Source organism: Gavia stellata, chromosome 8 (genome assembly GCF_030936135.1).
Source record: "Gavia stellata isolate bGavSte3 chromosome 8, bGavSte3.hap2, whole genome shotgun sequence".
NCBI classification, from domain to species: Eukaryota; Metazoa; Chordata; class Aves; order Gaviiformes; family Gaviidae; genus Gavia; species Gavia stellata.
In genome coordinates this window covers 28,466,905-28,490,311 of record NC_082601.1, presented here as the reverse complement: position 1 = coordinate 28,490,311, position 23,407 = coordinate 28,466,905, and the positions used below count along the sequence as shown (strand labels likewise).

The 23,407-nt window shown below is 45.3% G+C and overlaps 2 protein-coding genes across 2 annotated transcripts; one reads left to right on the top strand and one right to left on the bottom strand.

Annotated features, from left to right (window-relative positions):
- Positions 1–441: 441 nt before the first annotated feature.
- Positions 442–9,977, bottom strand: C8H2orf80 (chromosome 8 C2orf80 homolog). Its single transcript, XM_059820569.1, is given in 8 exon segments — positions 442–528; positions 1,228–1,343; positions 1,870–1,957; positions 7,705–7,782; positions 8,214–8,301; positions 8,449–8,528; positions 9,044–9,125; positions 9,937–9,977. Coding segments are annotated over 8 exon segments (660 nt in total).
- Positions 9,978–13,969: 3,992 nt separating this feature from the next.
- Positions 13,970–18,122, top strand: SGO2 (shugoshin 2). The gene is given in 7 exon segments (XM_059820568.1): positions 13,970–14,024; positions 14,335–14,478; positions 15,420–15,595; positions 15,858–15,920; positions 16,515–16,609; positions 17,901–18,073; positions 18,076–18,122. Coding segments are annotated over 6 exon segments (696 nt in total). The 5' UTR covers positions 13,970–14,024; positions 14,335–14,336.
- Positions 18,123–23,407: the final 5,285 nt, after the last annotated feature.

The following is a 23,407-nucleotide window of genomic DNA, read 5'->3' as shown; positions in this document are numbered from 1 at the left end:
AATGGGATCATCCAGAGAGGCACAAGTGTCATGTCACATGCAGGAAAGCTCATTCCTGCCCCACTCCAGATCACGTATGGGAGTTGCACAGCACTGTGGACAAGGAAGTGTGTACTCCCTGCCTCTGAAGTGCTGCAAGCCCTCTTCAGCTCTGTAAAAGTAGCATGATGGGTTGAGAAGCAGTAGGGATGCACTGGGAAAATGTAAGGTCCCAACACACCATCAGGGAAACAGGAGAGAGGTGGCTAAGGGAAGAGGAGGGAATGTCAGAGTCTTGGGTACAAGACATGAGGGGTGGGAAGGAAGGAATGACTGCTGAGATTTTAAAAACCAAAAGAAAACCCCCAAACCACAAGTCACAAATGCATTACCAAAGCTAAGGTAGAAGACATCAGTTAGCTCACCTACAGCTAAGTGAGGTACATGAAGTCTGGGTCTTTGTTATCTCTTTACTTCCTTTGCTTTCCTTGCTTTTGAATCTGTTCCAGACTTCTCTGGAGAGATTCCTTGTTTTGCTTCTGTAGCTCCCTGCAGGATGCAAATGTTAATAAGCGCAAGCACAGCATGCAGGGTTGAATCCATCAGGAGAGATGGGGACTGCATGGCAGATCAGCTTCCCTCCTGCTGTGTGACATGTGATGCACATTGAACTCGAGGCTGTGGGGGGAGCCCCTCTACTCGATGAAATCCAGCCCTGCTGCTACTACAACGAATGTTTTCTTAGCTCTCCTGCTCAGTGGAGCTGCAGCAAACAATAGGCTTTAGCAAATCATGGACAAATAGAAAAGCAGAGCCTAATTCATGTACATGCTAGGCTAATTGGATGTTACCGGGTTCTTTATGGAGTCAGGTTTTTGTTCAGTTTTTTAAAAATAGTCTTCAACTGTTTTTTAACCTAAAAGTGATAGTGAATGTGTTTTGCAGGGATATTAGCCAGAAGAGTGACTTGCATGTGTATGTTGAGTATTACTGGAACTGACTTTCCAGCTCATGAGTGACACCTTCTGCCAAGGTATGATACAGTTACTGTGAAAGTCCAATTTTGCATTGACACTATATTATAAATTAGTGCTACTATGAAACTTCTCGTGCTAAAGAGTGCTGAGCAGGGCAGACAAAAAAGGCTTTGTGGGTTCTGGGTGGCTTGAGGTGCCGCTCTAGCTCTGACATTCAGTGGTAGTGTTGCAAAAACAGTTTTACTGGCTGGTGTGAATTCTTCAGACCTACTTTGTCAACCTGTTGCTTTCCTCTGGTGAGTAAATCCAGTTGCTTGCTGTTCTTAGCTCTCCTTGCTGGACAAGGGTTAGTCTTTTGATGCGCTGCTGCTCTCCAGTACTTGATGCCTTGGGAGGGAAGAAAGGGTCTCGCATCATCTTGGGCTTACAGGGGGCCACCAGGCTGGTTTACAGACCTACTGCATGGGATCAGTTGCAATACATGGTTGGAGGTAAGGGGTTCCAATCCTCCTGGAGTTACTCTCCTTTGCTTCACTCAAAGAAGCAGCAGGGTGGGAGGTGTGGGGGGGTGGCTCTTTCACTGGCCAGTAGCGTAACTGACCTTTGCGAAAGTCCTCGTAACAGCCTAAGCTTAAGACCAAGTGATTGTGAGACACGATGGCTGATCCTATGAGATCCACCATCCTTTTAGCTGAGGACCCTGAGCTAAACACTACTTCCAGACTACAATGAGAAAACACCTCTACCTCCCACCCTGCAAGAGAATAGGCACAGACCAAGGTTTACACTACCCTCTCCACGTGCAGCTGTTGGAGCTCAGGAGGCTGTAACTCGGTGGCTCCGCTGGGCCAGGTGCTGCTGCCCCATGTCCCCCTGCCCTGGCCTTGTGGGAGTTGGGGTGAAATGTGCTCACTTTTCTTCCAGGCATACTCTGCAGCTTCAGGGGCAGTCAGCATGGCAAATGGATGCAGGGAGAGCTTGAAAGGTTGAATCCAGTGGTCCTGGAAGGACAATTCATAGATTAGTATGTCTGCAGAAATCATGTGCCAAGCCAAATGGGCATACTCTTTTGTGGTCAGCTGAAAGTAAGATAAGTGCTTCAGAGGTCCTGATGGATAAATGAGCACAACTTTGCCAGCGGTTTTTGTCCTGGCTGCTTGGCCCACCCAGCTTCTTGAAGCGCTCATCTCCGCTGCCCAGACATTTCAGTTGTGCACACAGTAGCTGAACTACTGCATTTTATAGCCCTGTATGTACTGGTGCAGCATGGGGATTGTGGTCTGCCAAAACATCCTGGCGGGCAGCCTGTGGCTGCTCGGCGTTCACATGGCGGCTCCTTAAATGTCTGGACAATGGGGTAGGAAACTCTGAGAAGCAGCAGGCAGGCAGTTGGGATAGCAACCATTACATCCATCTCAGGCTAGGACGTCCCTTCTCATGAATCAGAAGTCTTGTGGATCCTAAATCCCACTAAGATGTAACTTAGGCTCCCTAAGTATCTATATACCTTGGTAAAGCTAGTGCTTGGTTTTCAAGGATATCTAAGCCAAGGCTTCAAAAGTGATGGGGGATAACAAGAATCTCCACCATTTTACTTTGACGGGAAACAGGGGGTGGGGAAAGAAAAGAAAACCAAACCTGAGATCCACAGAAATTGAATTCTGAGATGGCCTGGATTCTAGCTCTTTGAGTCTAGGACTCTTGAGGAGGCATAAGCTGTGCTCCAAGAGTTACTGTTAATGAGAACAGTAGATTTAACCTCTTAAACTAATTAGGGCTTTGCAAAATGAATTATCCTTAGTTTCCAAACTCAGCAAAGCATTTCCGTTCCTTTCTCATACAGTGGGAATGATCTTAAGCCCATTATTAAAATTAAGCAGTGTCGTTGGCTGAAATAGAAATTGGAGATCCTGATAACAATGGTTTATCTTCCTCTTCAGAAAAAGTTGTAACTTTGCTACATCATGACCATCAAGGAAGTATCACTGAGTCCACTAGGGACAGGATCTAGGCAAATGCACAGTAACATGAGATGAACAGAAAGACTGTTTCTGTTCTTTCTTTGTCTCTGCTTGCATAACATCAGAATATAAATCAAAACTAAAAAACCACTACCCCCCAACAAAAAACCTGAAACCAAAACACCACGGGAAACAGCATGAGTAGCTGGAAAACTGCCAAGAAAATGTCACTCCTCTGCAGTGTATGGTGTGCACTCAAAATGGAGATTTCTAAAAATATCCTGGGTTTGGAAATTCCTAGAGAAAAGGATTCCTGCCCATGGGGATCATAACAGTAAAAATACACAGTGTAATGTTCACAGCAAAAGGAGGGAGAGATGATCCACCTGCTTATCCCAGGAGCAGAGGGAAGATCCCTCCTTGAACTAACATGTTGTGAAATGCCCCTACATAGTATCTAGTGGCATTTCTAGTTCTTGACATGGGAAAATTCAGCTAAGAGAGGTTATGGCCAAGGCTGTTCTGATGCATGTAACTGTGAGCTGGAGTGTAGCTCTAGCCCTTTCTGGACACCAGGTGGCAGTCTGTGATTAATATTATAGCTAAGCATAACAGGTTAAAAAAAAAAGTGCACCAGAAACACTGTGAATTACACATGAATCATCTATTATAGTCTGATTACAATTCCACAGCAATTTTTAATGGTTGCTTGGGGAACATCAATAAAGTCTGTTACTGAAAATAAAATTTACATATTCCAGCACAAATGGTCTTTCACTAAATAGCTGGGCCATACAGAATGCTTTCTTGAGACTTGAGTCATGAATTAAAAATTATGATACCTCCCCTATTTTTTTAAAGGGCAATTACTCTTCCATGTCTTATATGCTGCTAGAGAAACTTGCTCTGAAGACAGGCAAGGCCCTTGTGAAGCAGGCTATATCTCCTCAGACCTGCACAGCCTCCTTCCCCACTCCATATTAATAGTAATTAGAGCACATTGGTGGGAATGCTTCTCTGTTAAGCACTATGCCAAAGGCCCAGGAGCTTCTGGTTACATCCTAGTGTGGTTGTGAGTAGTTGGACTGCCCTTTTCTTGCCTCTCCCTGGTGCACTGTAAGGTAGAGGAGGAGGTGCATAGTTCAGCTTTTTGCTGTGTTCAAAGATGGAAGGCTGGAGCTAGTTTGCTATTACTAATGGGGCAAAAGTAAAAGGGGCAAACAACTTGAGTTTAAAATGTAACATATTTTTTGAAAGGCACAGATATTATAGAATCCAAATGCATTATGCTTTTATGCAGTGGGAGATTCCTTCCACTTTATTGCTCATAGCACACCAGTCTAGGCAGTAGGCTGGTGGGAGAAGGGACCAATAGCTTACCATTGCTATGGCCAAAGCTAGGAGTCACTGGTACCACTGAACTGGTACCTCTTCTTTGGTGGATTCTCTCAGACCTAAAGAGCAGAAGATGTCAAAAAGTTTGGGGTAGATTCTGCAAGGTGTGTGATGCTAGCAATGCTGAAAGCCTTTTAAATATGTTTGGGAATGGGATACTGCTTTAAGACTGGGGCTAAGTGTAGGTATTAGTGTCAGGGCAGGATAGGATTGAAGAGTTTAACTGGTGAAATCTCTGCAAGGCCAAGATAAGAACTGATCAGTAAAGCTGGAGTAAGTATCTCCTTTTTGTCTACTGAAGGCTTTTTTTTTTTTGGTATCCATCTGGTTGCTCACTTACATTTGCCTGCTGTATCCAGTTTAGGATGGACCAAATATGCAGTTTCTTTTTCTGGTAGCCTGGAGATAATTTTCAGCAGAGATCCAACAGAGGGACAGCACAATAGAGCCCAACAAGCCGCTTCTGCCCTTTGAAGAACAAAACCATCTCCCTGAAGGTCAGCTACTGAAGACAAAGAGCTTTTATGTGTCTGTGCTTTCCCTGCACTAGCATTTTGTTTGCTTGGGTTGGCAAAGTCCCATGCCAGTGTGTGGGCCAGAAAGGAACCATGAAGTCTATGGTCAGCCAGGCATTTAAGCCAGAAAGAGGCACGCCAATAAAAAGCCTTCATAAATCTCTAAACCCAGGAGCACATAATTCAAATATTCTAGCATGCAACAGGTGACTTTTTAGACTAAAAAGATGGAGCAGGGATTTTAGAAGTAGCCCTTATGCTGCTAGAGGTTTCTGATCCCAGTGGTGGTGTAATGAGGGAAGCACCAAGAGGTCAAACTCTAGAAGTTAAGTATAGTAAGCACCTTTCCTCCTATGCCTAGTCTCGACTTGCCTTGGTTTTTCATGGTTACATTCAGTCTGTCCCAATTCCTTCTGTGAGGTGATGGGTGGCAAAGGAGGTTGGGCTCGTGTGCGAATAGTTTCTGTCTGGCATTTCTCTGTACTACTTGCTTTTCCTCTGTGCTTTTATCCCTGCAGGCCATGGTGTGGAGGGGATGCCTCCTTTCAAGTGCATGTCTCTCTTAAGTCACCCTGCACGTCTCCTTACATGTGTCCTCATGTCTCCTTCCCTAGTAGCTGCTGCTCTTTCTTAAATATGTTTGAGTAGAGATGCCATGTGCTCCTCTGGCTAAAGTTTTGGCTTGTGGTTGCCTGCTTACATGGGCTTCTGAGTTGACTGGCACAGGGCTGTTCATGGTCTCCTTCCATATAGGTCACCACTGCAGCTCTTGCTGCCTGAACTCTGCTGTGTACACCTAACACAGCACCCATGTGTGAACTTGCATGAAAGCAGTAAATCCTGCAATTTATGCCAAATATAAATAGAAAGGTATTTGAACTGGGGATGCACAAGTTGTCCTGACATCTAAAACTGCTCAGGTCTTACAAGCTCCCTAAGACCTGATGGATCATTCCACATGGAGGATTCATTCCCAAAGAAGGTCTTAAACAGTATTGGATTCCTTTGGTTATGTAAATACACTTTTAGAATCTCAGATGAAGGGAAGCAGGAGGCACACACTCTGCTGCCTGTCTTGAGAGCTAACTACACCCAAACAACTCTGGTGTATGGGCTGACAGCAGGCCATGTTGTCAGAGCACTGTGCCTAAGGAAACATAGCCTCCTTCTCTTTGGAGGCTTTTTAACCGCAAATAGTGGCCCAGACTGTGCCACAGATTGACTAGGACAGAGATTAAATGACTTGCCCAAAGTCAGATAGTCTAATCTAATCTGCAAGTCAGGGTAATGTTACTTCTTATCTCTGCAATAATTGAATTGTAAAACCTTATGCAAGTTTTCTGTTACTATTGTATGATTTGGGACAAGGATACTTTCAGACTCTAGAGCATCTTTTCCCTGCAGGTGCACAGGTAAAACAGATGACTTTGCAGTCACAGAGTTGCTGGTTTGTTCTGTTTAATCTGTCTGTCCACCTTCCATAGGACTGCAATGCACTGCAAGTAAAAATTGGCTTAGCGCTGTTTGCTTATTCTCCTCTTTTTCACACTGCAATAAGGGGAGAATTTAAGGCTCTCTGACAGGTGCCATCTCTGATCCTTTACTGTGATGCAGGAAGGATGCCTAGATGTACATACTCAGTCTCCTTGAACAGTGTCATGTAATGCCAATGCAAGAGTCAGAGTGCCCTTCTGAGAGTTGGCTTCTGTGAACATAGCACTTACTGTACGAACCTGCCTAAACATGACCCCAGATTAAGACCTGCAGTGTTGGCACACTCTGCTAAGCAGTATACAGTAGCTTACAAAAAAACCCATGGAGGTATGGAAGGAAGTCTCTGTCTTGCAGGGTTAAAGGTCTCTAGCCACATTTCACATCTTTGGTTCCTCTGATGAATGCCTTATCTCTCAGACCTACAGCACACTTTCTTAGCTGGAAGATTTATCAGCTTACAAGGGAATAACAATGAGTCAAGGAGACCACGAAGGATCTGCAGAGTCCATACAAAAGAGGAGGGCAGAAAAACTGTAGCAAAGAGGTGGGCTGTGCAAGGAGAGTTTCACTTGTTTATACAACTGCTTACAGGGTATACTGCCCAGCAAAGCAACTTTGGCTCCTTGGTGAGGCCAAGCAGTGCAAGCAAAGAGCTAGCAAAGGTTAGGTATTGTCCCCTGATGATTTCTGGTTTGAAACCTGAGTGGACTGGGGAAGAAGACTGGGCACAGACAAATTCCCCCTTTGGCAGAGAGATGACAATCTCAAAGGAAAGTTCTAACTTCAGATAAAATTCACACTGTTGTACCTAGCCTGTGGTCTTGAATTCTACCTGAATGCTTCTATTCTGCTGTAACAAGGAGACACATGAGAGTTTATTGTAGGATGTTGCCAACTATCATCCACATATCCCCAACTACTGCTGGTCCAACAGTAGTGATTGCTTTCCAGAGAATGAAGTCCCTTCCTTTATTAGTGTGGGAGAGCTGGAATGAGCAGTAGCTACAATAATAGACCCCCGCACAATACGATCTGCAAGCAATTAAGAAATGTGCTGTACTCTGCAGCTTTGACAGACACATGCCCTCAAGACTAGCAGCAGGGATGAAGTACCCCATGGATAACTACAACTGCACATGGAGGCTTCATGCCTCATTATGATGCTGAAAGGCCACCCACAAGGCTCTAAGCCATAATGGCATATGTGGGAAGGGAATAGTTCAACAGTGTTTACTCTGAGCGAGAAGAGAAATAATCCATGTGTGGATCACATTCCCAGAATGCCAGCCCAATGCACTACATGCTGGACCAGGCCACTGTGGGTAAGAGACATCTTCACTCAGACCTCTATTAGAGATGCTGAAAAAAACACAAATCTCTCACATTTGCAGAGCTCTGCCAATGTGTTGCTGAGGGCCTCATGCTGTAAAGCTCAAATATCTCTTCAATAGGAATGCTGTTCTGTGAAGACAGGTAAAGAGAGAGGTTCAGCTCTCAAAGTAGTATTCTTTAAAGTTAATGTATGAAATCTAGCTCATATCCCCTTCCTTTGGTCTCTGAAACAGCTTTTATGTGAACTCCTAGTATTGTTTCATACTGCGAGTACAAATCTATTGAGATCTGGTCCTGAAAGTTGCTCACCATTTTGCACTTGGGTGAGACAAGATAAGTAACATATACACATGCATAGGGCCACCTACTGAAACTGCCTATTTTGTTTTCTAAGGCTGAGCAAAACTTAATGGCTACCTGATAAAAATGAGACAGATTTGTAATATTTGCACTGTCTGTATACTGTGCTTTCAAGGAACAAAACCATCCACGGTACAGAGAGTGTTTCTAAATAGGTGCCATAGAGCAAAAGACATTGCAAGATATTCTTGCCCTCTTACCATTAATATTCCAGCATATAAAGATAGTATCATAGCTTCCCTCTTAATTCGATTGGGATGCATGTATCTGTTTCAAGCTGCAAAATTCCTGTATCGTGTTTTGAACAAGAAGATTATTAGCCTGGTGTTACAAATGCAAAAAGTAGTCCTGGTTTCGATTGACAGCTGTTTTTACTCTATTTTCACACTGCTGTAACCCACTGCAACAGCAGGGCCTCAGCTTTGCAATACTCACATTTTCTCTCTCAGTGCAGTCTGAGCATCCAAGCCACTTAGCCACAGCAAAGCGACACTGAAGGCTAAGCTGTAATGGACCTTGAAAGACAGAAGAACCTTGTATGTTTTGTTTTACTGTAATTGCTTGACTGAGGGATGACAGAAAGACCAGAGAAATGCAGGGAAATGTGAGCTGGAGCCCAGTACTTCTCAACTACACACGGTAGCTCACCAGTTGTAAGACACTTACTGAGATTTGAGGGGTTTTAAACACACCCAGGAAGACTTTCGCAGCTTAGCTGAAATATGTTTTGTTATGCACAGACAGCTTTAGTTTGTGAAGAATTCCCTTTGGTTAGTTGACTTGAGCTTTATCAAATGTCCTCTGTGGATGAGCTTCGTCTTGCTGAAAAATCAGCAAAACCTTGAATTATCTTGGATACATTACACCTGGATGCTATTCACAGCCAATCTCTTTAGATACTCATTTCAGTAATGGGCTTTTATTGATCATTGTAGGAACAGGTTATTGAGCTGTACCAAACAGCTATCCTTCAGAGTTCTCTGTAGCGCTGCAGTTAAAGAGGATAGGAAGTAAGAAGTCTGGTGATTACCATGTCATCTAGAAAGGTGGGCTGCCTTTGTCCTCTTGGATCAAATTCTTTTTCTCATAGTCTGATGCCAACATAATCTCCCCTTAAAGCAAAAAAACCCCTCCAAATTATAACTGGTTCTAAGCAATCCAGTGCATAAGAAATGTAATAGATGACTCTAAAGCTAGTGCAAGACCAGGGCTAAATTTGCTATGATTCAGGGCTAGGAATCTGCTGCAGGATTTCTCACAGACACCTTCTAAGTAGGAAAGCTGTTAGTTTTCTGCATCACTGCTAATCTTAGCTTCCCTCAAAGCACACTGCTGTCTTCCCCAAAGGCTCAAAAATATTGGAAGAGGTACAAATATGAATAAAGTATTTAAAGTCTGGGGACTCACAGAAGCATTTCACTGTACAGCCAAGAGACTGAAAGAGATGCTTCACTGGTACGTGTTCTTCTCATTCAAGGGAGGCCTGATTCTGCAAACTTTCCTCAGACTAAGGACTACCAATCCGTGCAAGCAGTCCTAGCGAAGATGGGCACAGGACTTGTATGGAATAGAGGCGACACTGCTTACATCCTCTAGGAGTGCCCAGCAGACAATTCCTGCATCCAAGAGCACAAGACGCTGCTGCATGGCAAGGGAGGAACTCTGCACCTCCCTGGTCACTCCCACTGACACAGAGCAAGTTCGGGGCTGTGACATCTCTACTGTCACATACGCAGTCAGGTCTCACACTGCAGCCTGCATGTAAGAAAACTAAGAGCATCTCAAAGGAAGTCTGTTTATACTTTCGAGCAAGAGAAGACTAAGGTTTTACAGTTGTCATCCAGCTAGGTCATACAACTCTTTGCAATGAAAACAAGTCCATCTCAAATGCAATGCAGGCAGTTGTAGGCAGTTACTACTTACAGTAGTTTTTCAATCTCTTTCTTCAGGTGTTTTCTTTCCATACTCTAGCTGTCACTGTAACATAAGCTCAATGGGATCTAGGAGAGAGAAAAGTGCATCTCCCAAGTATCTCTGTCAGTGAGCAAATCTGAATCACAGATAAAGAGTGTGAGACACTTGGAGACCCCCTACAAAAATCTGGCCAAAATAATTTCCCAGGTAGGATTGCAACAGAAGTTGAGAAAAATCTAGTCAAGAAAGAAGACAACACGCACAGTACTGAAAGCGAGGGTAAGGAGTTTGGTAATGGGAAATGGGCAGAATGAGTCCATTTAAGATGAGCATCAATCTTGAGTGTCAGCTTGCAGGTTGCTTGCATCCCCACCACAGTGATGTATATTCTCTCATATAATGCCATCTGTTGACCTGCTGCCACTTCTGAGTTTCTTAGCACATGGCTTGCTCTCCCCACTGTGTGTATATTAATCAGATCTATGTGGTACAAAAAAGGAATGGACTGGGAAGAGGACAGGCTGGAAGAGGTGAGGTAACAGCTGGCCTGACAGGACACAGCAAAGAGAGCAGCCAGCACCTGGCCCACCAATTTATTGTAAAATCAAAGTGCATGCTTCACTCCTCTGCTCCATAATACACAAAGTAATGACATACCTAGTAAGCTCTCTGTGTTACTGGATATTGTTCCCCTATTCTCTCTCTCATACATGTACACAAGAAATCACACGCTACCTGTACCAACTCTTGGAATAGGCCTCAGGATCTGGGTTTGGAGCCTCTTTGATTTCAGGTATTTATGAGGAGGAATTCCCTCTTGATGTTGCTTTTCCTTTCTTGCCTCTGCCACTCAGTTTGTGTGCCAGGGAAATTAGGCTATGGCTTCACGCAGTACTGCAGCTTTCTCCTGTTGCTTAGAAACAATGCTGCTGAGCTGAGAGAAATTAAAAGAAAAAAAAAAACAAAACAACACAGAGAAGAGGTTAAACCTGCACCTTCAGGTTGGGTTATCAGTTTCAAGCTAAATGATCCTTTTACACTTCTAGGCATTGAGTTTCACTGCTGAGTGGCTAACTGGAAACATAGAAGATTGCTAACAAGGGAGGCAGAGACTATTCAGTGGGTTTTCAGATGGATCTAATTGCTTGTAAAAGAAGCTACCAGCTTTCACTGTTCCAGCATTCCACTGTATGGAACGGTGAAAAACTAGACCTGATACCTCCCAAAAGCCCATCTGGGGTTCCATTTGCATTGTGTTTATGGCATATAGCAAGGATCCTGCTACTTGTTCTTTCACCAATATTATGTTTTTGCTTACAGTAGTAGGAGAAATTCTAACAGCCAAGAAATCCCAACACGACTTACTAAATCATGCTGTGGTCCTTCCAATGCATGCAGGGCACATTTTGCATAGGATTACTGATGGTAGCCAATGCATCATGATGACTAACAAGTCAGTGAGAGGCTATTGGATTTTGTAGATTAGGAAGGTTTGCAGGCTGTAGTTCTGAATGGAATGAGCCATCCCCCTTGTACTTCTCATGTTATTAACTGATTACCTAGTAAGCAATAGGAATGGGTTTATGAGACATTAACATAATGTTGTCTCTCTTTATGATGGCCTAAGAAAACATAAAAGCAAATATATTATCATGAGATGTTTTCCAGGAAAAAGCCTACTTGGTATTTACAGAATTTGTACTGTGCTTTCTCTTCCGTATTTCATTTCACCGCTCTCTTTCCAAAGCCCAAGCTTTAGGCATGTGTGTCTAGGCAGATGCAAGAGGTAAAGGTGGCAGACATGGTTCTGCCACCTATCATGTCTTTGCTATAGCAGTGGAAAGCCAGGTGGGCAGCCACTGAGGGAGGGCTGGAGTTTGGGAATAGCCCCTCCTAGCAGCATTAGATGCTTATGGCCATTCTCATTAATTCTATGGCAAAAGGACCACCAAGCTTAGCACTTCCCCACCTCTCACTCCAGCTGCGGGGCTTGTAATCAAGTTGCATTTGATTTCTGAGGGTATCCGCCTAACAGGCATCATGGCAACCCCATGTGTCCAGTAGAGCTGCTGCTTGTTTGCTCTGCTTTGAGAAACACATATCTGCTGCCTGTCTTTCCTCCAGTTGCACCTACCCAGGGCTTATCTGCTGGTATGACCAGGCAAGTGTGAGAAGTGACCTTCACAAAGTGAACACAGCCATGCCAGGACTGGCCCAAAGTCCTGCTAACCCAACTCTTCTTCTATTATGTGGCAAGGGTGATGAACAAAGTGACTTTTCTGAAATGAGGCTGGTCCCCAGCCCTGAGGTAAACTGACCCCTGCTATTTTCCCAAAAGCAAGAAATGCCTCTGTATCATTGCAAGGCAGGGAGCACAGGTGGCACTCTTTGTGCTCTTCCTGGGGAAAAAAATAGCAGCCAAGAGGGGATGCCTGGGGAAGAGATGGAAGAGCAGTGCCAGTAGGCATCAAACTTTCTCAGTGTCCTCAGATTTACAGCTCAGGACCTTCTTGAGCAAAATGTGTTGTCTTGGCAGTTAATAGCCCTTGCTTGTTTTTTACTTCCACAAACTTGTCCAATCAGTTTTTGAAACCTGAGTAACTGACATCTGCAATATCATCTGGCAAAGATTTCCACTGTTTAAACAGGGCTCCGTGGGAAAAGGCCTCTGGTTGTAAGCTGTCCGCTCTTAATTTAATTTGCTAACCAGTGTTCTTAATAAAGTTAATAAAGTAACTTAGTAAACAGTAAGAGAAAGTTTAGACCCCTCGAACTGTGGAATTTGTCATGCACAGAGCACAGAATACGTATTAGAGAAGGATACTTAAGTCTTTTCCCCACACCATAGCACATTTAATGCCAGCCACAGTTTCCCCAGAGCAAGAGATAAAGCAACAGGCAGGTCTGCGTGTCTGCAGCATTGTTACCCACTGCAGGTCTGATTTTCAGGGCTAGTACGGAGGATGTTTTGTCAATCTGCTACTTAATTAAGTTTTTTTTGTTAATTATTAAATAAATTTATTTAATAATTCACATGATTTAATGCTCATCATCTCACATATTAACAAGTACCACATAAAACAGTAATAGGAGTAGGATTTAGGACTCTTGCAAAGGGCTACCATTCACATGCCTGTGGCAGCAGGCAGAAGCATTTTTACCAGCCTTGTTTGTATCGCAAATTCCCTCTGCACCTCCACTGCAAACTGCTGTTCTGCAAACTATTTGGCTGCTTTTTCCTTAACATATTTAACATCTTCATTTCCCGCTTCATTTCCTTAAAATATTTAACATCGTCGCATCTGCACATGCAATGTCAACTTCTTGAGGACAAATTCAAAGTCGTCTGGAAAGCAATGCATTAACTTGGACTGAAATGTAAACTACTTAAGAAAAAAAATTCCTTTTAATAGGCTGTAAAACGTCACGTTTTCGCAGGTGAAGGCTGCAAGCCAGGTGCTGAATTCTGCGGACGAGCAAACCCTAACTTTTGGGTGATGTTTGTCCTTCAGAACAACCCTCGAGCTTTCCTGAGGCGGATGGGGAGAGTTTTAGCTCTGCATGCCCGGGGCACGCGCCGCGCCTCACGAGCACGGCCTCAAAGTCTGGCTCTTCCAGCCAGAAGGGCGGCGGGGCCGCGGCGGCTGAGAAGGCGGCATTGTGGGGTCCCCTTTCCCCCTGAGGGCGGAGAGCTCCCCCGCAGCGGCGGCAGCCCGGCCCCGCCCAACAGGGCGGCGCGGCCTGACGGGAAACCGCGGGTGCTGTGGGCTCTGCGCATGCGCAGGCCCGCACGCGCCCTGAGAGACAGGGGAAGTAACGTCCCCCTCCGCCGCAACCGGCAGTTGCTCGCCCCTACTCTCCCCGGCGGAGGAGCAGTAAACGGCCGCTCCTCGCGCCGCCCTCCCGCGGGGCGGGGCGGGGCGGGGCGGGGCGAGGGGCGGGCTGCCCGCCGTCCCGGTTGTATTCAAAAGTCTCTCGGCGGGCCAGGCCTCCTCTCCCCGCTTCTCTCCTTCTCTGGCTGGGGCAAGGAGCAGCCGCCCACCGTTCCGCTGGGCTCGCCGCGCTGGAGGGTGCCGAGGTTGCTGCCCCGCGCGCAGGTGAGGTGGGGGGTCCGCTCGCCCCGCTCCCCGCGAGCGCTGAGGAGCCGCTGGCGCAAGGGAGGCGGTGGCGGGGCTCTAACGGCCCGTGGCGGCCGTCGTGCCCGGGAGCCGCTCGGGGCGAGGTGAGGTGTGGTGTGCCTGCGGTCGACCCTGCAGCTTCGTTCCTCCCCGCGGGGGTCAGCGCAGCAGCGGGGCGGGGGGCGAGGCCGCAGGTACGCTTCCCGGGAAGAGTGTAGGTCTTGGCCGGTAAGTACTTGCTGAAGGAAAGACTACGGCTGTTAACGCTCCTCGATGTCACTCTCTCCAGCAATGGCATCTCAGGAGGCTTCCGAAACATCCTTCTTCAGCCTGAGTGGTGTAAGAGAGCGGATGCGGGAGAAGAAAAACGGTGCCTTGAGGACTGCGAAGCTGAATGCCTCGCTTGCATCAAAAATCAAAACGAAAATCATTAGTGAGTGCATTTTGCCTTGCAGCGTGTGCAGAGGTTGGCAGCTATGTCAGCTTAAAACTGTGCCTTTGGCTGTGGCCGTGGGCAGCAGTCTCTTGCCCAGAGCTTATGTTTAACAGCTGCTTCTCTGCCTGTGGGTTTCTAGTGAATTCAGTACCCTGCAAATGAATGTCAAGTGCCACCTGAGATGCCCAAAGGTATTTGAGGTATCTGTGACTGGCAGGTTTAACACAGAACCTTTGGAGCAGCAGCTGGGGGCATCACAGGCTGCTCAACAGCATCTCGGATGGCATTAGACAGCTGTGTCTGGGTAACCGAGTCGTCAGGGTCCAAACAGCAAAAATAAGAGGTGTGGAAAGTATTTTAGTGTATATGCAATCCTGTGCAGAAGTTAGCCCAACTGTGTGTGTTTTTATGGGGGAAATAATGCAATGATAGTGCATGAGATAATTTGGACTATCTTGAAAAAAGTTAGATATTTCTGTTACTTTTATTTATTTGTTTTGAAATTGGGAAATATGGATCTAAATCTGCTCAAGGGCTACTACAGAGGAAAGTAGTTTTTTCTCCCTCTTTTTGGATGGAGATGAGGACTCAGAGCTATAGGTGATTTGTTCAAAATCTTTCTAAACTCAGCACCTGAACCACACCATCATTTGTTAAGAATTGAAGCAGTAGCTTGCTGACTGAGCATGACCCACTGAGGATGGAGAAGCTGTCTGTCTGAAGTGTTGCAAGTTATTATGGAAAGTTTTTCCTGCTGTTCTCTGGAGACTTCTGTGCTGGAAGGAATTATACTGCTGACTTTGTGTGGGAGCTATTGAGTTGTCGAGATGTGGGCCTGAGGGAGGCTATTCTGGGAAGTGGAAGAAGTATGATGAGGGAAGAGGCATGGATGAGACCTTGGATGCTGATTATGTGCCATACTTCTCTATCACTTACAGACAACTCCTCCACTATTAAAGTCTCCCTAAAGCACAACAATAAAGCACTGGCCCTGGCCCTCAATGCAGAGAAAGCCAATGCACAGCGGCTCACCCAGGAGAAGACCATCTTACAGAAGGAGGTGGAGCAGTGTCACTTCCAGAATGCTGTGCTGCGGCACAAGCTCTCCTTCTTGGTATGGCACTAACAGTGTGGCTGGCATGGAGAGGGGCGGTGGGCAAGGTATGCAGCGCTAGCATCTCAACCTTGGGAGGAGTGAGCTGTCACTGACTGTCTGTACTCTCTGCATATGAAAAATGTCACCATTCACTTGCTTACTCTTCTGCCAAGCTGTGTTCTCACCAGAACATGCCTTGCTCTGTCTATCAGCATCCTTGTTGGAATAAATGTTTTGATTTAATGTCTTTCTGGTTTCTCTCTTTATTACCTCAATATAGAATAACACCTTGAAAGAACTTGAAAACCTTATGGCTGTAGTTAAGATGGCCCGGCTGTCTGAGGTAAACCGTGGGAAACGTGAACACACTGCTCTGGGAAGGGGGCTGTGTTTGTCTGTCTTTTGCTTTGTGTTGCCTGCTCACTTCAGTGTTTGATGCTTCAACTGTTTTTCTTTGCTTTCTTGAATTGTGCTGGCTGCATCCTTGTTTTTAGCTTGGTGTTAATGATTTCCAGGGTAACTTCTTCTGTAGGGAGGAACTGCCTTCTTCTCAGTCACTGGCTGTATTGGCCAGTAGGCTCTTCTGCTACAACAGGTTGTGACTTGTTTTCAGTTTCTTTTTTTAAGTGTTGCTATGACAACTTGAGATAGTGAATAGGACACTTTTGATATGTCCTGTCTCGTGGGTGGGAAAATATTCCTGCTTCCTAGTCTCCGATTATCTGAACTAGTTTAACTTCATCCTTAAGCCTGTGGAGACAGAATCTGACTCTGCGGCAATTTATTCCACAATTTGTGCAATTTTAAATGGGAGACGGTCACCGGCAGTATTTGACATACTTTCCAGGGTGAAACTGAGCTTCTGCTGTTTCTGTGCAGGAGGTGCACAGGGAATTGCAAGAGCTTGAAACCACTCTTCTATTTCTCTGCTTTCCAGTTCCATACAAGTTCTGCATCCTTGTCCAATGGCCGGAAGAGCAGCATGACTGAAGATAGCTGGGCTGATGATATTGCAGACGGTCAGCTCGTGAGGTGGGCCTTAAAATGTCGGATATCACCAAGCTTGTCTGGAATTTCTATATGCTAAACTTCCTCTTGTGTTTTACGTGTGTGCCCAGTTGTCTGTTTTACATGAGATGTCACAGAATCACTACGGTTGGAAAAGACCTGTAAGATCATAAAGTCCAACCTGGGGGGGGGGGGGAAAAAAAAAACAACCAACCACCACACAACAACAACAAGCCACAACACACCAAAAACCAACCCACCCAACACCACACAGCACCATGTCCATCAAGCTACATCCCACAATGCCACATCCACATGCTCCTTGAATACCTCCAGGGAGGGTGACTCTACCACCTCCCTGGGCAGCCTATTTCAATGTTTCACTACTCTCTCAGTAAAGAACTTTTTCCTAATATCTAGCCTGAACCTCCCCTGGCACAACTTGAGGCCATTTCCTCTTGTCCTGTCACTAGTCACTTGGGAGAAGAGACCAACACCCACCTCTCTGCAACCCCCTTTCAGGTAGTTGTAGAGAGCGATAAGGTCTCCCCTCAGCCTCCTCTTCTCCAGGCTAAACAACCCCAGCTCCCTCAGCCGCTCCTCATAAGACTTGTGTAACCCACTTCTGCTTGATGTTTTCCTTTACTCTGTCTCTTTCTGCTGCCACTCCTTGTCTTATTTGTCCTAATGCCAAGTCTATGCATAAACTGGTCCTTCTCCCTCCTTTGAAAGAGCACTGCTTTTAGGTAGTTTTTCCTTTGTAGCTGGTGAGCACTGCAAGATTTCCTTGAGTAAGTGAGTGCCATAGATGGCTACTTTGATGTTTGTTACATGTAAATGCTCAATAGTCATCTGCTTGTATAGTGTAAACTTGTGTTTTGGAAAGAAGGTCAGAGCAGGATCTCTTAAAATATATTTGAAGTTCTGTTTCTCCTCTGTCTAGTCTCCCCTTTGAATATAGGGGAGCCCTTGGAGCTGCCCACACACATATCTCCAAGCAGCCGTGTTGGTGTTCCACAGCAAGGTGAACCTGTGGTTGCAGCCTGTGCGCTGAAAGGCCTTACTTCCTTCTTGCCTCAGTGTATTTCTTCTCCTGCTTCTGTGTCTGTAGTGGTGTGCTTTCCTTATGAGTAGTGCTTGCACGGAAATGGGAAATCTGTCCTGGCTGGGCAGTGTGTGTTCTTCAGTGCTTGAAGCCTTCAGAAATGTCTTTCAGCAACTCTTGATAGAGGTGAAAGCTGTAGCTATTCTGCTGGATTCTGGGGCCTGCCACAGGTATGGAACATGCTCCGTTGCTATTATTCCTTCTCACCAGGGCTGCAGGGATGCCAATGAGGGTGCCCGTTTCCCAGCTGTGTGATGCAGGACAGCAAGGTGGCAGTTCCACAGCAGTACAGACATCCTCATTAGATCTTCAGAGACCTGCTTCTAATGAGCCCCTGGAAATTGTGGCTGTTGCCTCCAAAGACACTTTGACACCACAGCCTGCTAAGAGGCCTCAGTCCCACCAGGAAGAGAATGGGAAGAAGCTGACTGAAGCAATGGAAGCACAAGAGGCTTTTCTTGACTCTCACATCTTTAGAGGTAAATTTGCATCTTCTGCTGTTCTTCTGGTATGACTTCGTGTGTCTGTGTTCAGAAATGAATGAGTGCAGTGCCATAGCTCCAGTTAGCTCCTAACCATCACTCCAGCAGTTCTTAATGACTGTTAGGAACTGCCTGCTTCAGTGACAGCAATATCACTAGAATTACATATATCCCAGAATGGGATGTCTTGGTGGGGATATTTGGCATGTTTGCAATAGCTCAAGGTCACCCATTAGGCTTTCTGAGTAATAGGCACTGAGCTTACACAGAATTTTCAGAAATGTCTGAAGGTGCAGAATCTGACTAGATGCACATCTTCTGTTCTTGTGGATTTGCTATATAAATAACAACTCTCATACAGATAGTGAGCATTCCTAAAAATTAAGGCTGGTTAAGGGATCTTGCTTTGGGCTGCCTTTCTGTTCTTAGGGGAGCCAGCTAAGCAATTCTGTTACAGAGTAAGTTTGGGGAGTCCCTGTAGAGACAAAATCATGCTTTTTCTATGCTCTGGATTTGTGGCAGTGTGTGGGGTGTGGCTTTTAGTGGTATAGGGAAAGCTGGCATTTGACTGCTGCATTTCTCCATCTTAGGAATGAATTTTGTCTTTCCAACAGAGGCCTTGAGGAGCACCCCCCAACAAAATCCCAACAATTTGCCAGCGCTTGCCTTGGAAAGTCACCCTCTTTCCTATGAGGGTGATGAGATGGTAAAACATTTCTTTGATCGTCTCTCACAAGGGCATGTTACTCAGAGGAGAAAGCGTTCCACCCTGTTTGCAACAAGCACTCCATCTTCTGGTGTGGATATCTTCCCACAGGCCAGTTCCACTCAGGCAGCTCGGTGGAGTATCACAAAGGACAGCAGCAGCTCCAGCAAGAACAACACACAGCCACAGCTGAAATCTCCCAGGTCTCTGGTTTCACCTACTCAAACCACTGTTATTCCTGACACAACATCTTTGGGTAAAGAAATTTCCTGTGATCAGCCACAGGCTAAAGAAAATGGGTGTGGTGTTGAAATGGACCCCAGCTATAGCCAAGTCCCTGAGTTTGTTCCTGTAAAGGTTAAAAGCAAAGGTAATTGTAAAACTGGTGAGAAAACCACTGCTAAAAAAGCAAGCACAGGAAAAAAGAGAAAAAATGCAATTAAAAACAATGCAGAAAGTAGTCCTGATCTACCTCAAGGTGAAGAGAGTGCTCAAAATGCAAAGAAGCTTCTTCAGCCAAAAGTTGCAACATGTTCTAGTGAGCTGGAAGTTTCTGAGATGAGGCAGAAGGCTTGTGTGGGGGCTTTCAACAGGAAGAACAGAGGCTGTGGTGTGCAGCAACATTCCTGCTCTCCTGATGAAGTCAGAGATGTCAGAAGAACATACGTGGTAAATCCAGCACAGCTGCAAAGTCTGGGAAGTGGTGACTTACTGCAACAGGTTAAGAAGGAAGATATCTTTGAGATCCAAAGTACGGAAAGCTTGTCAAAAAGCCCAGTTCATACCTTTTCAAGTCATGAAGTTCCCTCAGATGATTCCAGTCTACAAAATTCACTTTTCTTGAGGAAAGAGACCTCAAGTGCCTGTGCTTTGCAAGAGGACTCAAGTGTGAGCACAAAGAGCATCAGACAGAAAAGCAACAGAAAAACTAGAGTAATCAGGCAAAGAGATGACTCTGAGGAGGAGAATCTGCCAACCAGTGTGAAAATACCAGAGGCCAAAGCTGAAGAACAGCCTAAAAGAAGCCGGACAAGCAGGAAGAAGACTGTCAGGAAAAGCAGCTGTAGTGATCAGAGAAATGAAGTTGATGTTTTTGGGCCATGTATAGATGTTCAAGGAGTAGCTAAGGAGAGCACAAAGGCTTCACCAGGTAATCTTAAATGTAGCAGGAAAACTTACGTTGTCTGTCCTTTGGATCTTGCAGGAAATTTGGGTTGTGTCCAGACAGAATTTGAAGGGGGTGAAATTGTACCTCCCCGGTCTATTCCTGGGAGCAAAGCTAGCAAAATCCCCAGAGTTCAGAGGATGGTAGCTGCTCAGAGCAATAAAAAACAGACAGGAGGCCTTCAAGAAACGGGGCAAGCTAAAGTTGACAACATGGATGCTTCAAAAAAAGAGGCCTATCCCAAACCGAAGCCTCAGAGGAAGAGGAACACCTCTAGACCTCCAGAGACTGATTCCCTGGCCAGTCAAAGTGATGGTGCCAAGGCACTCATTGGAAGTTCAGCAGAACTTGCATCCAAGCAAACTGTCCTGACGGGGAAGTTTTCCTGCATTACAGATCTGCTGTCTGAGCCAGATGCCTTCCTGGAGGAGCAGATAGCTGAGATATCACTTACAAATAATCTTATGGACCTTTCACACAGTCTTGAATCCTCCTCTGTCACCTGTTCTGCAGCTTTGCCTGTCAGCTCCAGGCTTACAGATGTACCAGTTTCCAAGAGTTTAAGTACCGAGGGCAACAGAATGTCAGGGAAATCCTCTGTTTGGCTGGAAAGCTCCCTGATATTTAAAGAAAAGACTGCAGAGGAAATACCTGGGGAAAGAAACCAGTCAAGTTCTCAGAGCTCATCTTCACAGGAACCTGGTAGGTGGTAAGCTGGGGTGGGGACCTGTGTTTGGAGATGAGTGCCAAAAATCCATGCAGCAAGTGCTTATAACTTTCTTCCTCACCTCTCTTTTTTCAGAGTTAAAGATCAGTGTCCAATACACCATTTATACTTCCACTTGTGCTAGCCAGTCATTTCTGTGGCTGCATCTGCTTCTAGTTTATCAGCATTCCTGTAGGAATTTCTGGTCACTTGTTCCTGTGTGTATATTGGGAAAAAGACTAGGAGTATGTGCTGCAAGTCCCTTTTTACCCCTCTTGTTATCTACAGGGCATGCATTTCAATTGAGAAAATCAATTACTCAAGCAGTTGAAAAGTATAATTTGATGCTGACCCTGCCTACTAGGGTCAGTGTTATTGGGGCACAGAATATGATGAAAATGGCAGGTTTTTGGTCCAGAATGGTTAGTGCTGCAAGGATTCAGACTTTATACCCTCTAGGTGGTATCTTCAATGGAAATTCATTGGGAGCTACCTAAATTCTCTTGGTGGTGTTTTTTTGGTTTGTTTAAAAGATTTGGAGGGTATATCCCTTTGCTGGTAATATAAGAGTTAAGCTGAGGCTTTTTGGGAGCTTGCTGTTACTGGATACTCTGTAAAGAGAGTTGTTTTGTGGGTTTTTTTCCTTCCTGTAGCTGTTGACAAACAGGCCTGTTATAGCTAGAGTGGGCTGTACTTTGTAGAAAGGGAGGAATTTTGTTCTCCTGCCCTCCCCATCTTGGCTGACTTCACTTTGAAAGCTGCAGTAAATACTGGCAGGGTCCTGTGTCTTGCTGGAAGTCTCATAGGTTGTTTGGGTGCCATAAGCTTGCTTTCTCTTCTAGACTGTAAGCTCCTGGGCATTAGAACCATCATCTAGCATTTTAGTATCATTTTTCTACTACACCAGGGCCCAATGATACTAGCAGTATTCGTGACCTGTATTTTTTCAGTGAGGAACCTAATTCGATTCATGAGCTGACTTTTGAGAAGCAGGTCTGGGATTTTTGGACAAAATCGGTCTGCTGAGTTTAGAGGGAATGATTGGATTCGGGATTGTGCAGTGTTTAGAGAAACCTGATAATGCAGCCCTTCTCTATTTGGCAGCTGTATTTCTTAGGATATCTGGAAATGATTTGGAAAAACTTTGATCAACTCATGTATGAATGTCTACCTTTGCAGAGATCAGGCCACTACAGGACTTGACCAATGCCAGGACTCTCTCTTCCTCCAGCTTGGAGGAAGTGTCAGGGCGCTCATCCAGGCGGAGACGGGACCCAGCCTGCTATGCAGAGCCAAAACTCAACAGGTTGGGCTTTAAACTATTCCTTCCCATGGCTGTTCCCATGCTGCAACCCCTGCTCTGCTCTCATGTGCTCACTCTCCAGGGCTGGACCCTCTGTCACATTAAGTTCCCCTTACCCTTCATGTTTCTGTGACCCTCCTCTTCTACCACAGTGTGGTTAAGACAAAATTCTGCATTAGCACAGGTGCATGTGCAGGCATCTGGTAACAAGCTACCAAAGATGTTATTTCCCTCACTGAAATGAGCATATCTCTTAGCAGACTGTATCTGTGGTACTCCAGTGCTAATGAGGGATTAGTGTGAGGATAAAATACAGGTTAAATAAAGACAGCTAAGCAAAAGTCCTGATTTCACTTGCTGCCATTGTGTGATATCTAAAGTTTTACACAACAACTTAGTAATACTTCCATTTTAGTTGGGTTTCAGTGAAGGAAATGCTAGGTTTTGAGGAGGGTTCTCCCCTGTGAGCAGGCTGCATCTATATTTGCTTTTTTTGGCAGATACAATATCTAAACACGTAGCTGCATCTTTTCCCTAAGAAAGTGTAGATTCAGTACATCCAATGGCTACTGTACAGAACCATTTAACTCCATAACAACATTTTTTCCCTGAAAAATGTCACAGTTTGAACTTTCTGTGAGGAGTTGGTTATACTGGGTCAGAAGGTACTCTGTACTGGTACAGCTGTTCCTGTACTAGACAAGGAATAAACTGTACCACTCAGTGATCTTATAGTGGAAGCATTTTGGTAAAATTGGAGACTTTAGAGACTGAAATCATACTTATATTCAAGAAATACCTTGATGGTTCAATCTAACTCTTTGGTTCTGCAGGAAGCTGAGGCGGGGTGACCCATTTACAAACATGGAGTTCCTCCACTCCCCTCTCTACAAAAACAAAATGAAGAAAACTGCTGAAGCCAAGGAAGCGACCACTAAGATCAAAGAGGAAAAAGAATGGCTTCCTGAAGGATGTCCCAGTGCCAAGGCAGGCAAGCTAATAACAATAGGAAGAGACATAGAGCCAGAAGTAAATTAGTGATTGAACAGGCAGCCCCCAAGCTCCTAGGGGCTTTTGTGTGTCTTTGCTAGAATATTGCTCGTGTTTTGCATAGCTTATTTTTTATTTTCAAGTATAAATAAAGTCTTCTGTGTGGACAGTATAAGAGCTTTGTGACATTTATTCCCTGTCCTTCCCCAATTCACCTTTAAATGCTGGGGTGCTTGTCTGTAAAGTCTTTGTGCAGAAGTGCTTGGGGCACCACAGCTAGTTAGCTGACTCTGCCAGTTCTCTCCTGGCCTTACAGAAGTCTGGGGAGAGTACACCTTGGAAGGCTGACCTTCTGGCACTGCAGA